The sequence below is a fragment of the Anguilla anguilla genome, chromosome 7 (genome assembly GCF_013347855.1).
Source record: "Anguilla anguilla isolate fAngAng1 chromosome 7, fAngAng1.pri, whole genome shotgun sequence".
NCBI classification, from domain to species: Eukaryota; Metazoa; Chordata; class Actinopteri; order Anguilliformes; family Anguillidae; genus Anguilla; species Anguilla anguilla.
Window position 1 is genome coordinate 22,805,956 of NC_049207.1, and position 17,087 is coordinate 22,823,042.

The 17,087-nt window shown below is 49.8% G+C and overlaps 1 protein-coding gene across 1 annotated transcript in view; it reads left to right on the top strand.

The window, feature by feature from the left end:
• The first annotated feature begins 1,565 nt into the window (after positions 1-1,565).
• The window catches only part of rbpjb (recombination signal binding protein for immunoglobulin kappa J region b), a 55,647-nt gene continuing 40,125 nt past the window's right edge, over positions 1,566-17,087 (top strand). Inside the window, exon 1 of the mRNA XM_035427339.1 lies at positions 1,566-1,699. Within this exon, the coding sequence (XP_035283230.1) occupies positions 1,680-1,699 (20 nt within the window). The 5' untranslated portion in view covers positions 1,566-1,679. The remainder of the gene's footprint in view (positions 1,700-17,087) is intronic.

A 17,087-nucleotide genomic window follows, 5' to 3' on the forward strand; every position in this document is an offset into this window, starting at 1 on the left:
ACAGTCAGAAATCCTCATGCTTGTGTTTTTTATTGATCCACCTTTGGTGAGAGCACAAGAAATGAAATATGGCTGGAAAATTATACTTATGGATTCCACATATAATATACATGGTAAAATGGCTATACGTGGTAATTATGTCATGTGACATAATAGGTTTGTAATATCAAGCAAGGGACAGGCACTGAGAAAGGCTTTATTCTGACTGTGCTGTGTTGTACAGGATAAACATGCCTACTTCTATTTAAGTTGCCTGGGCTCTGGGCCAACACACTATTGAATCTGAGCCTGAGCAGCTTGCTGTCTGCCAGAGTCAGTTCAATGTGTTAATGCCTTCAGCTCAATTCAGGTACGATTGGCTCACAACTAATGCAGGTCACCGACAACATGGCCAAAAGTCCAAAAGCATCCAATCATGGAAGACAGAACGGACAGAGGTGACAATCCACATATAGGGCTTTTTTATGTAGTCATACATAATGCTGTCCATAAATTCTTATTTGTTTAGCAGCCCCCTTAGCCCAAGTGACTTTGCTTTCATTTTCTCATATTGTTCATTTCTAGGGGGGGCATTCATCCTAAATAAATCATGGTACTTTCCTCTAGCAGTAGGACTACTCCTCCAGTCATCCTATTACAAACCCAGTTCCACAGAGTCAGGTGACTGCTGCTATGTTATTGTGGCATTACTGCATAGCTGTGCTTAAATCCTGTCAGGCATATTGTACTGTGTGTTTTCTTTTATAATGTTGGATTGCAAGACAATCATTTGTAATCTGGCACCATGATGTGGTTTCCCACTGCAGATCACTCTTCTTTCCCCTCCCTTTGGTGTCATTACAATGCCCTTGTTTACACCATTGTTTTCATACAAAGACAAATTCTGGCCATATTTCTTCCTATCCCGTCTTGGAGCAAATAACATTTGAGGATGTGTTACTTCGCACAACTCTGCAAACAGACACAAGCTATTTTGTATTATTGTAATTGCTATTATTTTGGATGCTTTGAAATACTACAATCACCCTACACATATCATTTAACCTTATGTGAAAAGCGTACAAATCTTAACGCACAAATTATGTTATGGGCAATATATCGAATCCGATACATTCTAAGTAATGTTGTCTTATCATGACCATTATCTTAATAACATGCGGATGAATATAGCGTTCAATCAGCGGGCGAAATTTTTTTTAAACCGTCCGGAAAATGTGTGTATATTCTCAGCGGATTATCTGGGAGGGTCTGGGAAAAAGCTATCTTTTCGCTGCGTTGTGCGAAATTTCGAAGCACACTACGTCCCAACAAGCGTTGTAATTTATAACCGGGTGAACACGTGGGAATACAATTATAGCACCATAAAATAAGCGACAACTACGGTGTGCGCACACTTCTCGCGATGAGACGAGCCCTTCTCCATTCTTGTCTATTGTGAGAGTTTTCCTGTTCTCGCGTGGTTTCCGAAGTTTCCCACGCCTGTTGTTGTGGCGTCTGCCCTTTTCTCTCACTCTCCCTGCCCGACGCCCCCCCTCCTTCCTCCGTCTTCCTCACCCGCCCCTTTCTCTCTTTCTCCCTCGCTCCTTCATCTCCAGTCTGCTTCTGTTGTCTCGGCAGCGCGTTGGTCTGGGGAGGAAGGATCTCGCGAGAGTTGGAGTTTTGGTGAGAGTTTGTGGAAGATGGCGCCTGTTGTGACAGGGTAAGTCTGAGATTCAGAGCTGACGGTGGCCGAAGAGTTAAAGTGGAATTTACTAATTGGAGTTAGATTAAATGCTTTCGCTTGGGCTCAGACCAGTTGGCTTCCATGTGCCTTTTAGTCTGTTTTTCTTCGTAATGGTTGTAGGCTTCCCCCTATTCTATAAATGTATTGTGTGTATTTCACTGTATAGACTGTGCCGTGTTGTGGGTTTTTTTACGGAGCCCGACGCCAGTCCGCCTGCACTGGAGTTCAGCCTGGCGACCACGGCTCTTTTTGTACACCAGACAACGACACGAATGCAAAAAAAAAAAATCACTGTTTGTTTTTTCCCCCTTTTTTGTTAACAGTTTGGTAGTTGGCCAACAACAAAGGGTTTTAATTTCAATTGATTAAACAAGGGAATGTTTGTTTAAAAAAATATTGTTGTTTTTTGTTTTGTAGATTGCCTGGTTTTGGGGGTTTTTTCCGTTCCTTTTTGAAGTCCCAGTCGCTTTTTTCTGTTTAAACTTTGCCTGTATGCTCATGGTCTCTGGCTTGCTCGCTAGCTAACGTTAGCTAGCCATCTTCTCATCGATTGTGTGGGAACTCTTGCATACGTTTTCAGAAACAGTGTTTTGACACGCGTGCGTTTGTATTCTCCAATGTTTAGCGTCGTTTATCAAACAACCCCTTAGCTTTCCCCTTACTGCATTCCTGGTGAACGGTGCAAACAAATTATTATTTAATGAGGAGTGCAACTAAGGACATTAGCTAGCTAGCCAGCTAAACACAAAGATGCCGAGTCTGGCTGGTGGGTTTTTGTTATTGTTAAAATAAATATGTGTTTTAAACAATATACATTTTATTAAAAGAAACTTAAATTCCTCTGAAATGTGCACGTTTTGTTGGGTGCATGTATTAGTCGATTCCAGAATTATGTTAACGTTAGCTAGCTAGCTGACTTGATGGGAAAAACCTAAGTGCACAAAATGTGAGGTTGCTAGCTGGCCAACGTTAGCTGTTTTTTTTAAGCTCATGTATTTTAGCGAGATAGCTACGCTAGCAACCTAGCCAGTTGGGTCCCTTGCATGGCGGAATTGTATAGTTAGCAACAGTAGCTGGCGAGCTGCCTAGCAAACAGACACGAAACGTAAACTCGCTAAAGTTGAAACGCTAGCTAACGTGGCCAAATGGCATTTTTGTCGGCAGTCGTCTGGATACTGGAAAGAATTCCCACTGGAATTTGGTGCAGATGGTCCTTAACGTTACCCAGTATATTTTATTCGTCTTTCTTTGACAGCGAGAGATTCGTGCATTGCTTTTAAGCCTTAAACAAAATTAACTTGCATCCAAAATTGCATTTCCTTACTCTGCTTTTAGATTGAAAATGATATACATTTCATGAAAAGTATGTACACAATAATTAAGTTTATGCATGCGTATAAGTTGGCTACATCATTATCCATTCAGTTTCAAAATGGCATTATTTCAGATCTTTTAAAAAGTGCATCGTTTCTTGTTCATTTGTATCGAAAGACTATGAAAAGTTAAATTTGGTAATGCTACGCACAGTTTACAACTGGACTAATATCAGCAGACAGAAATGAACACCATACGAAAATCGTAAAAGGTTTGAGTGTGTACCAAGTGTAGTAGATGCGCCATGGGCTAGTAAATATGTGATTAGAATAGACAGCTCAGTGGGTGACGGTCATTTGGTTGGGGAGGGGTGAATGAACATTTGGGGATTTCCGCGGGGCTGGGGTTGGTACTGTTTCGATAGAGAAATAACGAGCTGACTGCCGGGCCACCTGCCCAGACATCTTGTTATAGTTTTGGGGAGCGGGGCGGTAGAAACTGCCATAAGGACGGATAATTGGCATGTAGACGGCCGCGGTGGAGATCACCAGTGTCAACGGTGGCAGCTAAAAATCGTTGACCTACTGCCCACAGCTGTAACCCCATCTCCCGCAGCGCCAGCACAAACGGGCTATGAGGCTGAGGGTTCGACTCGGACAGGTCACTATAAAGCCGAGCTGGGTACATGCTACGTTCGCTTTTGTACCAGCTACTTCTGTCGAAAAGATCGATGTTGTAAATTGCAGTGAGCTGTATTCCTACCTTTGAATCTGGTGGACATGCAAAAAAAGTATGTGTATTAAAAAAAAAAGTTTGATAATTGCAGGGTTAATTTTCTGTGCAGTGCTGCTATCCTGTGTGATAAGATATTTGCATAATTGAAATGAATTTAGTTTTATTTATTGCATGTGTGGTTCAGTAGGCTTATTATTCTTTATGTAGTTCTTTTAAAAAAGAATGGATTTAGGAAAAATAAATCAGCAAAACAGAAGCTGTGGAAAAAGTCCTCAGGTTACAAAAAATGAAAGTAAAGCATGAGTACAGGTTTTTGAGTGCTAGGGGTGTAGTTTCCAAATCCACAGGTGATTCAGATCTTGAATCATTCACGCCCCATGTAGAAACAACAGTTGCATTATGAAGAAATCTGGACGAAAACTAGCCTGTTTCGTTCCCTCTGTCTGGCAGATCATCGCCTTATCTCCTAAACTGTGTCCTTTCAGGGTGGGTTTGTTCTGTGGCAGCGCAAGACCTTCTGCTCTGTGGTCCCTTTGCATGAGCCATTAGCACATGAAATCAAGGTTTTTGGTTGTTTTTTTTTTGTGTTTGGCGGTAAGCTTGGTGGACGCCAGTAGCAAATACTGGCATCTGTTCGCTTTCTGTAAGCTTCGTGTCCTCACACCAGGTTCCATGTTTTTCTCCGTTGATTCATTTTTTTTCTGAATTGTAGCTGGATGGAAAGCTGAATTCCGTGCGCCTTTTTCTGAACTTTTCCAGTTCCATCCCCTTTTAAGATTCCCCCCCCCGGTGTGTTCGCTCCCATTGAGTTCGGTCTCTCCCCTTCGCCGGCGTGCCGGGAGATTTATGTGAGCGGGCGTGTTGGTGCCGAACGGGGAAGGACGTAGGCTCGCGGGGGCTCGCTCTCTGCCAGAACGCCGTGCCGGCTCCGGGAGAGTGAGCTCATGGCTCGCCTCGGCCAGCCGCCGGGATTGCTTCACGAGGGGCCGGACGGGGGCCCCGGGAACCGCGCCTTCCAGATTGGCCCCTTCTCTTGATTTCGGGGGGGTTGGGCTGCACTGTTAAAAAAGAGAGAGGGAAATTGGTGAAAAGTATAAGCCCGAACCTTGCTTTTTTTAAAAGAAAAGTCCCGCACGGATGCCAGGTTAAGCAGACGTGGTCAGGGGTTGATGGGTAATAAGTGTATGGTACTGAGTGCATTTGTACCTGGAACTGTAATGCATTCTCAAGGACACATTTTTAAAATTCATTTTATTTATTTATCGCCTCCTTTTTTCATTTTTTCTGCCAAAAAAGGATCTGCCACAAACTCGAGATTCAGAGCCGAGCTGAAGTGTAGTCCCCAGTGTGTGTAATTATGCCTTTAAGCCTTCTTATTAGAGACCAGGGCTTCCCTGGAAACAAGAACAAGGCATTAAAGGAGGCGTGGGTGGATGCAGTGCTGTCCTATTAAAGGGGGCGTGGGTGGATGCAGTGCTGTCCTATTAAAGGGGGCGTGGGTGGATGCAGTGCTGTCCTATTAAAGGGGGCGTGGGTGGATGCTGTGCTGTCCTGTTAAAGGGGGCGTGGGTGGATGCAGTGCTGTCCTGTTAAAGAGGGCGTGGGTGGATGCAGTGCTGTCCTATTAAAGGGGGCGTGGGTGGATGCAGTGCTGTCCCGTTAAAAGAGGCGCGGGTGGATGCTGTGCTGTCCCGTTAAAAGAGGCGCGGGTGGATGCTGAGCTGTCCCGTTAAAGGGGGCGCGGGTGGATGCTGTGCTGTCCCGTTAAAAGAGGTGCGGGTGGATGCTGTGCTGTCCCGTTAAAGGAGGTGCAGGTGGATGCAGTGCTGTCCTGTTAAAGGAGGTGCAGGTGGATGCTGTGCTGTCCTGTTAAAGGAGGTGCAGGTGGATGCTGTGCTGTCCCGTTAAAAGAGGCGCGGGTGGATGCTGTGCTGTCCCGTTAAAAGAGGCTCGGGTGGATGCTGTGCTGTCTCGTTAAAGGAGGTGCAGGTGGATGCTGAGCTGTCCCGTTAAAAGAGGCTCGGGTGGATGCTGTGCTGTCTCGTTAAAGGAGGTGCAGGTGGATGCTGAGCTGTCCCGTTAAAAGAGGTGTGGGTGGATGCAGCGCTGTCCCAGGGGAGGCTGCTCGCTGTCATCCTTTCAGCCAGAGCTGAATGCAGGGAGGGAGGAGCCGCTGGCTGGCCGTCAAGCAGGCTGCCTGGAGCTGCTGGTCCAGGGTCCGAGTGCAGCCCCACCAAGGAAGCCGGTCCCATCCCTCCAGCGGGGGCTGGCCCGTCAGACAGAGATTAGGAAAATATTAAATAAGTTCAGAAAATACGGTCTTCCAATACGTTCGGCCGGAACAATTTGTGTTCCTGCTCTTGGCTCTTTAAAAATAAAACAAATCGACTGTCCGGTCCAGTGTGAGACGCATCTCGCGTGAGTAAAGCGATAGCCCGCGCTTTGGAAACGCTTGGCGGGGCAGACCGCGTTAAACGGGAAGTTAAAATGCGGGAGACGGGCCGGCGGTGGCCGCGGGCCGTCCGCGCATCCGAACCGCGCCGCCGCTGATGTCACGTCTCAGAAAGTATGCGGCGGCCTGGGGCGGCGGAGATGGAGCGAACGCCCGCGTCGCGCCGGCGTTAGTTCTGGTCAAATTGCGACGAATTTATCTTTCACTCAGTAAAAAAACAAAAAAAAAAAAACCCAGTCCGGCCTATCAGAAGCCCTGACCGGAGGGGTTCTCCGTGGCATAGGCCAGCGTCCGTGTACGTGCGTGTGCGCGCGTGCGTGTTGCTCATTTCCTCAGATGCCCCTGCCCATGGGGGGGACGTGACACTGCTCACACACGCCCGTTGCGCACAGACCCGGGCACGCAGCTGGATATTTGCATCAGGTTCAGGTTCAGGTTGAGCGCTGCGCTCAGGGGATACCTCTGCACCTGGGAAACCTCCAGCCTTTGGGGAAATCTCTGAGGTAAACCCCCCGCGGACGCGCCCCGGCTCCCAGACGGACAGCCGCACCGCACCGCGTCGCCCACGGGCCCCCCGCTGCGTGCGCCGGGGGTGGGACGGGGGGGGGGGGTGGGGGGGACGAGGCAGATTAACGAGCGCGTTTTTGAGTCATTTCGTTTGGCAGGCTCTCGAGCTTGGCGGCCGCGATCGTGCTGGTCCTTAGCCACATGCAACTTGGCTTGTGTGTGTCTGTGTCTGTGTGTCTGTCTGTGTGTGTGTGTGTGCGTACACGTCTTTGTGTGGGTAAATTATGTGGGGTGGGGTGGGGGGGGGGCATACGTGTGTGTACATGCGTGTCAGGGCGGGCATGTGGGTTCAGAGTGAATCGCATGGAATTTTATTTGGTGTAGTTTTTTTTTCTTCTTTTTGGCTGGACTGCAACAGCGGGGCCAGCCCTACAAACGCGAATGTCTGTGAGTGACTGACTGACTGACTGACTGACTGAGTGATGAAGTTACACCATTGGTCGGCTGAGTTATGAAGTTACACCATTGGTCGGCCGGATCACGTGTGTTAGGTCCAGCCATACACTAGGTTCTAACCTGGTCTTGTTTTATGAGAGATAGTGTTTTGTTGATGAAATCAGTATGTGTTTTTTTATAATCTGGATTCTGGAACAATGAAGGGACTGTTAATAATTATAAGAAGCATACATAATTTTCTTTCTCTTAAGTTCTCTATAAGTTCTACAAGCAAAGAATATTCTTTATTTCTTCAGAAAGCTCCACAAATCTATGGGAGATGAAAGTGGTTCTCACGCCAGCAGTTGACCCGTACTTTGGCAGAATTTGTAAAATTCATGATTGAGAGGCTCTAAATACTTCTGAGGTCAGGACTCGGGTTGTCCAATTAGCTTCCAGTTAGTACGGCTTTCAGTGTTTGCCTACGCAGGGTGCCTTTGTTCAGAGAAGCCATCCTCTGTTGTTGGTAGCGATTGCACTATCGCCAAGGGAACGCTCGCGTGTTTTTTTTTTTTTGTGTGTTTTTTTTCTGCAGGCGTCAGCGTTTTTAGGTTTCAGGATGTTTCATTGAAAATATGCGGGGCGATCCTCTGGCCGCCGCCTCTCTGCTTTCATTCAGCGACTTTCCAGCCAAGTGGCATGTTTTGCAATCTTTTACAGTGGTGGGTAAAAGAAAAAAAAAAAAAAGAAAAAAAAAAGGGAAGGAGAAAGGCGGTTGAAACCTTCATGAATGACATAGAGTTTTTCTCTCTCAAATTTCTGTGGAAAAGGGAGGGAGTGTTCTCCAGGGTTCTTTTTTTTTTTGGGACTGGAGGAGGGAGTGGTGGGGGCATTTTATTTAAAGGGAGAGAGTGAGCAAGATAGAAAGTGTTTCTGCGGTTTATGAAAAGTGATAATGTGCTTGGAGAATGGCCTTTTGGTGTCTGGCCCTCCTGGAACAGAGCTACGCACAGATGTGGAGATGCTGGTCGCTGAGCGATTGGGGTTTCGGGGTGTGAAGGAGAAGGGGCTCTTTGCTTGTGGGAGGAGTTACGCTTGATGATGTTATCCCCTGAACTGGGCTGGCGTGAGCTTAGCGGTGAGCTCAGCGGTGATGTCAGAGGCCCGTGTCTGTGTGGACCCGTCGAGGGATCGTCCCTCAGCACAGGCTTGTGGACGGGGCCTTTACAGGGTCACTGAGCTACCCTGAGCCAGGCGAGATAGAGCTGGGGCCAAAGAGAACACCCCTTCCTCCTACAGAATGACAAATGTTCCTCAACCAATCACCACTCACTTTAGCAAGCAGACCAATCACATCTCACTGAGTGGACCAATACCCTGTTGCCTTAGTGAGCGTATCCAGTCCGAATAACAACACTTCAATCCAGTAGCCACCTCCACTATCTGACTAATCCCCACCCACCTGTTGGTCCGATCAAATAAAAAACAAAAAAAAACAAAAACATTTAGCAAGTGGACCAATCACTGTTCCTAGTTCCACTCTGAACTTTTTCAAAACGGTTTATAGAAGGTGCTCTTACCAGACAACATATTAAATTACATTAACATGAACAAGTGTTGGCAAACGGTTTTATTCTTTTCCACGTTGAGCTGCCCCCCCCCCGTCTGCACTGTGGTGATAACTTTGTTTAGTTAGGCTAAGTCTTGCGACATTACGTGACTGTGAATGAATGCTTTCTATGGAAACCACGTTGCTTTGCCTCCGAGCGGTGCTTTTTAGCCACTGATTCACACTGGTTAGCCTGCGAGAGAAGCAGGTTGTTCCCCCCCCCAGCACAGAGGAGCCACATTCGCTCACAACAGCTGCTGAGCTAGTTTGTGTCGGAGGAGAGGCTGGTCTGTTAGCACTTATTTGCTTTCTTATTTCCTTCAGCGGGCTGGTTCCTCTTCCAGCTTAAAGCACCGCTTCGGTGCACAGGGAAGCGCCCTGTGATCTGGTTTCGAATCCTGACCACATCAGTGCCGATTGGCCAGCGGCCCAGCATGGCAGCGCGTAATTGGCTGTATCGTTTCCCTGGAAGCGAGCGATTCGGTCCAGCCTCGATTTACCCCCCCCATCCCCCCCCGCCCTTGTTCAGTCGCACGCCGTCAGCTCTGGCAGCGCGTCCTTCCGACGCGGCGGCCGCCCGTTCCCGTGGCGACCGGAGACCCGAACGGTCGCGAGACGGCCCCCCGAACGCCGCCGGCTGCTCCGTGTCAGCAGAGCGAGAGAGAGAGAGAGAGAGAGAGAGAGAGAGAAAATTTCAGATTAAAAAAGGGGTTAAAGAATATGGGGCTGATTTATGTGCGTACCTGGCCTCAGTGCGTGTTTGGGCACATTTGCCTCTCAGATGCGCGTAGATTAGTAGAGGATTTCGTCACACGGCAGCGGGCACGAGAGAGAGAAGGCCCGGGGAAACGGGGAAGCTCGGCGGTCTGAGGCGTCGGCGCAAACTTCGCTGTGGACTGTGACTTCGATCTGATTCCAGTCCGGGGCCGAAATGGCGGTTTGTCGACTGATAACACCCCCGTGCTGGCTGCCTCCGCTGAAAGCCGCTCAGATGTAGCCTACAGTGTGCAGACCAGGGGTGTTCAGTCTTACCCGAAACGGGCCGGTTTGGGTGCAGGTTTTTGTGTTTTAGCCGAGCGCTGACGCACCTGATTCTGCTGGTTGAGGCCTTGGTCGGAGACCGCGATTAACCGATCGGTTGAAGTCGGCGTCTTGGTGCTGGGCTAAAAACGAAAAACCTGTGCCCAACACCGGCCCTTTTCGGATGAGGTTGGACACCCCTGGGGGTAGAGCTGTGCTCCCCTTGCACAGTGTCCCCTGCTCTTTGCCTATCGGGAACCTGGGGCTTCCGCTCTTTTCTGGGAGTCTATAAATATTTCTGTTTCTTTATAAATATACATGGATGTTTTTATTTGTTGTAATCAGCCACTGTTATTGCACTTCGTTCTGTGATTATCCATTGGCCGTCCGGCCCACTCGCCGTATAGTGTAACAGCTTCCCTGATCCTGGTGCTGGAAGCTCATTGCTGCACACATATCCAGTTAGGACACCTGCAGGACATCTAACCTTATCCTGTACCAGAGAACACGGCAACCTGTTTGCAGCTGCATTGATCATCGAAGATCAATGGATATTTCGTAAATAATTCATTACTGTGCATTATATCTGGGATAGTGAGGTAGTACTGCTGGTTTTCAGGAACTGGTTTAGACTGGTGGAGTCTGACGGTAATCACTCACCCTAACTGTCGGTTCGTAGTGCCAATCAGCCAATCAGCAGTACTGCTGGCCTTGGGGCCCAGATATGAGAGTCCCTGCCTTATATGTCTAATTTGACATTGCGCGTGTTAGCATTGGAAGGGGACCGGGCGCATGTTCTCCGCTAACCTTGAGCCACCATAGGCTTCTGGAGCAATGCTGCCCGTGTCCCGAAATACAGGCAGGACAGAGGTGTACAGCCCCCCCCCCCCCACCCCCATGTGAAGCGCGCAGCACCGCCACGGAGGGGGAGGCACCGTTCCCATGCTAAAATGCTTTAAATATCGCAGTTTTGCACGCGGTTGTGACTCATTTGTGTGTGTCTGGCGGGTGCTGACAGGTTAATTGCCGGTGCGTTATGTTATTGGGGGTGGGCGTATACGGCTGTACCGCGCTGAGCTGCGACGGCGCGCCCCCGCCTCGGTCCCGGGGCGGGGAGGGGGGGGGGGCACGGAGCCGTTATCGCAGAGTCTGCGTCTTGTTCCCCGGCCCAGCTCCGATAATTAGGCTCGGCCGCCGTATGGATCGAGCCTAATTTGCCGATCGATCGATTATTCCAGGCCTCATTGAGCAATTGACACCCCTCCTCCGTTCGAGCTGAACGGCTGCCTATGTTACTGATTTGTTTGCGGCTACAACAGACGGAATCGCCTGTCAGAGACAGGTACGCTCCTGGACCCGTCGCTCAGAACTAGCGCAGCCTTCTCTAAACGCGATCGGTGGAAGAGAAACCGGGGCTCGGAGAACTTGGGAGAAAGGGTGAAGCAAGGCCGCGCGCAGAGGCACGGCTCAGGACCAGCCGCCTGTCGAAATCGCTTAGCGCCAATATTTAGCGCAAGAGCCCCCGCTCTTACCGCAGATTACGGTTGTCACCGCGGTTATTTATTTCATTATGCGACGGCAGCGCTCCGCCTGGAAATGGAACCTGCGTGCTCCGGGTGACACGCCTAGTGCCCCGACCGCTACGGTAACCTGGCAGCCCCGTTCAGCCGACGCTTCCAGGGCCATTAAGGCGCGGTACTTAATTATCATGCTGTTAGGGTGTGAAATTAAAATCCGCCACCAGCCAAATACCGGTAACATTTTGATTGTGGCTGGTTGGATTTTTTACTCCCAACAGCCAGCTTGGCTGGTAACCAACCAGGAAGTGTTATATTACGAAAGGTACCGCGGCTGGTGATTGTTTTTTTAAGAGTCAACATGCCACTCAACAGGCCAGCGAGCGGGGGAAAAAAAGTTGATTCAGTGCTCTGTATCGTAAAAGCGAGGTGTCGGAGATGAAAGTCGATGAGCGGAGTTGAAGGGGTTGGCACGCTGAGCTAAGCGCTGAAGCGCGGGCGTTTCCAAACCCCCCCGCGCGTTCCCTAGAGCGAGCCGTCCGCCAGGAAAGCACTGGCTGGAAAGAGCGGCGCTGAGGGAGCGGTGAGCTCAGCGCTGAGCTGAGCGCTGAGGGAGCGCTGAGGGAGCGCTGAGGGAGCGGTGAGGGAGCGGTGAGGGAGCGCTGAGGGAGCGGTGAGGGAGCGCTGAGGGAGCGGTGAGGGAGCGCTGAGCTGAGCGGTGAGGGAGCGCTGAGGGAGCGGTGAGGGAGCGGTGAGGGAGCGGTGAGGGAGCGCTGAGGGAGCGGTGAGGGAGCGCTGAGGGAGCGGTGAGGGAGCGCTGAGCTGAGCGGTGAGGGAGCGCTGAGGGAGCGCTGAGCTGAGCGCTGAGGGAGCGGTGAGGGAGCGCTGAGCTCAGCGCTGAGGGAGCGCTGAGGGAGCCCCAGGGTTAGCAGCAGCAGCACAGCTCATTTCCCTTGAGCCTTACCGACCCGCGACCGCGGCGGCTGGAGAAACCGGCGACGGGCCCGATGACGCCGGCGCCTCCGGGGGCCTCCCCCCGCGCTGCTCTTTAGACGAAGAGAACGGGGCGCGCCAGCTCCTCCGCGGCTACGCGTCTCAGTCGGCGCGTCCTCGTCGTTCCTTTTCGTGCCTCAAGAGGAGGTCTCACGCAGAAGAGTTTTCTTTCTGTTTCTCCCTCTACCGCTGCTCCGGCCGGACGAGCGCGTCTCTGGCGGGCGGGGCCTGCTCCGGGGGGCCCCCGCTCGCAGAAGCGGGGTGAAGCGGAGCGTGCCGTTCCGCGCTCGTCCGGGGCGCCACGTTTTTCGTGACCGTGTCACAATTCGCACTTCGCCGGGCGGCCTTCTCTGTGGGACCGCGGTCCCCAATGTGCTCCGGCGTGCGAGAGGAAGGTGTGCCAAACACCCCTCCCCTCACCTCTCCTCCCCTGCCCTCACCTCCCCTCTCCTCCCCCTCCTCAGGGCTCCTGAGCGTTCAGAGGAGCGCTTTATAACATTATAAACAGAGAAAGCAGACAACAGACCTGTGTCACATGACACACACACACACTGGGGATTCCCCCCCACACACACACACACACGCACACTCTCTGACTCAGTCACTCACATGCGCGCGCGCACACACACACACACACTCTCTGACTCAGTCACTCACATGCACGCACACACACACACACACTCACACACTTTCTCTCACTCAGTCACTCACATGCCCGTACACACACACACTCTCTCTCTCTCACTCATATGCGCACACACATACACTCATTCACTCACTCACATGCGCGTACACACGCACACACAGACATTCTCTCTCACTCACATGCACTCACACGTGCACACGCACACACATACACTCATTCACTCACTCACATGCGCACACACACATTCTCTCACTCACATGCACACAAGCACACACACGCGCACATTCTCCCACTCACTCACATGCACACGCACATGCAAACGCACTCCACCTCCCACCTTGCCGGCGAAGTTCAGAAATAGGCTAGAGTTCATCGGGTGTCTCAGAAGTTTCTAATTAGCATGTGTGACTTTGTGGAAATGGTCTGTGGAACAGCGAGCTGAAGTTCGCCTGGCAGCTCTGTTTCACATGTGGTTTGGCAGTTCTGTGTTGTACGGGTGGGTGGGCGGAGACTCGGTACAGGAAGAGAGATGTTGACCTCTGACCCCTGGAGGATTCTGGATGGATGAGTCAGAGGCAACGTGGCCGCGGAGCTGGGAGTTTACAGAAAACTGCGTTTTTCTGGTCAGGCTTTGCTCAGCCAGGGCCTTGCAGCGCGGCTAAATCTCATCGCTAATGAATCATAGCTTCTCATCGCTGCAAATGACTCATTTGTCGGCCCCTTTCACGCAAGTGTAGTATTACAGAAAGGCCTCTTCCCGCTGTCGACTCTGTTCCTGACGAATAGAGGGACTGAGGGAGGGGGGGGGAGATGTTGGAGGCTGCGTTTTATTAATAAATCAGTCCACAGCAGTTATCTCTGTCCCATCATATCTGGAAATTGTCACAGCTGCACGTTCAAAAAAAAGCCTCCAACTTGGGGAAAAAAGGAGGGATGAAGAGATCAAGGGAAAGGGTGGGAGTGAGGGAGGGTGGGGTGTAGCTAGTGGAGGGGTGTCTACCTGTACCTGTGGAAGCGCTTGTCCCCTCCCCCTCTGTCCCACTCAGTGTTTTCTCAGAGTCAGGAAACAGTTTGGGAGTCCTGGGGGGTGGATTTTATACAGAGCGGTGTTAAAATGGCTTTGAAGAGGGGGAAAGCCCCAGTCTTTGTTCTGTCGGATCAGTGAGCTGTTCCTGAACAGTGACTGCTGAAAGAGCAGGGCAAAAAAAATCCCCCCGTGCAGGTTTGGAAGACCAGCTGGACACTGGTGCACTGCGCCGGGTGTGCCGATGTGTGTGCCTGTGTGTGTGTGTGTGTGTGTGTGTGTGTGTGTGTGTGTGCGCGCGCGCGCACCTGTATGTGTTTGTGTGTGTGTGTGCGTGCGCGCGCCTGTGTGCATGTGTGTGTACGTGCATGTGTGCGCCTATGTGCGTGTGTGTGTGCGTGCGTGCTCCTGTGTGTTTGTGTGTGTGTGTGCGTGCGGGCTGTCAAAAAATATTCGAAGTTTGAAAACTATTCGAAAATCTTTTCTTTTTTTTAAGTTCAAACTTAAATTTGAGCATTCGAATATCAATTGTGGATCCCGCGTTTTGTAATTACCATGAATGCACAGGCTTTAATTTCATGCGGCGAATCATGTTAATGCACGCAAAGTTCATTTCCTGTGCTATCGTTACTTCCTCTGTCAACAAAAAACGTTCTGCCCTGGACCCAGAGCAAGTGGATCGTCTGGTTTTCCTTGCCAATATCCTGCGGTGATACTTTCAGCTCCATGGACACCTAACGTTACTTGTCAGCTCATAGACATGTATGTCTATGAGTCAGCTAGCCTCGCGAGCCAGTCTCTTTTTTTCACTTTGTTCAACAGATCTGGTCAGCTGACAATTTAGGCTAAGTAATGTTCCCATGGCTATGTTTCCTTTCTGTTCTGAAGATTTTGATAAAATTGGATGATGAAAGAAGTTAAACAAACTAAACGGAGTAAGTAATTTAGGCTATGTTGTTTTAGACTACAGGTATTAGCTGTTTGAATAGTTTTTGTGTTAAGAAATAAACAGGGATTTCCTATAAAAGAATTAACAAACCCATGCGCTCAAAGAAGTTTTTAACAAACTAGGCTATATAACAAATGAATGGTGCATTGGCTTCTCATAGATAATCATAGAAAGGAAAGACGGGAGCCCTCACTTTTAATGAATAGATATAGATTATGAATGTCTACGCAACAAAATCATTTTCATTTCTGTTCCTATTTGGACAAAGAGACAGACATGTTTCGGCCTAAGCCGTCCTCATTGGCCGAAACGTCTGTCTGTTTGTCCAAATAGGAATAGAAATGAAAATGATTTTGTTGCGTAGACATTCATAATCTATATCTATTCATTAAGAGTCTTTCCTTTCTATTATTGTGATTAATAAATGCCGAGTTGTGGCAAATTACATCCAGGAGAAAGTGCTTTATTCATTTGCGCATTTAGGCTATAGAAACTGCAGCGGGCTCATAATAGAATGAACTTGCGTGCATACGTCAAGTGAAGACCTGACCACAACCGTTTCCAGGGTCAAATCGAGTCATGTTGAAATTTTATGAATCACTACTTTGAAGTTTTTCTACGTACGCGGCGCACAGTTGATGTAAAATACGTTTTATAAATGAGGCCCCAGATGTAGTAAACCGCGTATGAAAGTTCACCGATGTCCTCTATTCTGCTGCCCGCTTGTGGAAAATAACGCGTAGGCCAGTGTAGAGGGAGCGTCACGTGCATATTGCACCCGACAATAAGCAGCTTATTTTTGTGAATTATAGGCAAGTGATATTTGAATATATTCGAACTCTGAACTCCTGTGTGCGTGTGTGTGTGTGTGTGTGTGTGTGTGTGTGTGTGTGTGTGTGTGTGCGCATGCGCCTGTGTATGTGCGTGCATGCGTGCTCCTGTGTGTGTGTGTGTGTGTGTAGGTGCTTTCGTTCGTGCGCCTATGTGCATGTGTGCGTGCATGTGTGCGTGCGTGCGCCTGTGTGCGTGTGTGTGTGTGCGTGCTCCTGTGTGTGTGTGTGTGTGTGTGTGCGCATGCGCCTGTGTGTGTGCGTGCATGCGTGTACCTGTGTGTCTGTGTGTGTGTGTGTGCGTGCGTGCGTTCGTGCTCCTGCGCCTGTGTGTGTGTGTGCGTGTAGGTGCTTGCGTGCGTGCGTTCGTGCGTGCACATGTTCAATGCCCTGACCCTGAAATGCCCGGTTTCGTGAGCACGGCTCCATTCATGCTCTAAAACATCGGAAGTGTCAGCGACCACAGCCACCCATGTCCGCCGAGCACGTTAAGCAATACGTTTTAAAAAATAAAACGGGGGGGAACAGCCGTGCTGTACGGCCCAGTATTTTTCCCAGAACGTTTACAGCGTGGCCGTGCGAAGCTGCGGTTCTCCTGTGTTTCACGGGGTCAGGTCCACTCTCAGCAGTGCCAACGTGTTATAAATGCATAATAAAATCCAGTTCCACTGCATTCCAGCCCTGCGATTTAAAAAAGAAAAAAAAGAGTGTGCGTCTGTAGTGAACTTTAAAACGAGGCTGAAAATGCTACGCATCGGCTCGTCTCAGCATTGAAAGATGTGCAACTTGAGAAGAGATTTAAAGTAAGGCCGATGTTGCTGGCAGCCGTCGATGCCTGGAGTTGTATTTCTTTATTATTTTCGCGCCCCTGGTGCGTAGGGACAAGCTTCCTGCTCACGACAGAAGTGAATTTTCATGTCCTGTTAACTTAAGTTTCTGAAATTTGCGTGTGGGTGAATGCTAGCATATGCATGCGTGGTGAGTAGGGGTGTGTATGAACGTGAGCACGTATGTCAATGTATGTATGCATGCATGTTTGTGTGCATATGTTTGAGCATATGTCTGTGTTTACATGCACTTGCAGGCTGATGTATGTGTGAATCTATGGGTAATGAGTGTGTGTGTTTGTGCACGTGCGTGTGCATGTGTATCTGTGTGCGTATGTGTGCACGCGTGCCTATGCCCATACGTGTCTATACCTATACGTGTGCATGTGTGTCTGTGTGCATACAAGTGCATATGTGTCTGTCCCCTTCGATGTGCATGTGTTTTTGTGTGCAAACGTGAGGGGGAAGTTGCAATATGAGTGTAATGGGAGAGTGATCGACCTGCT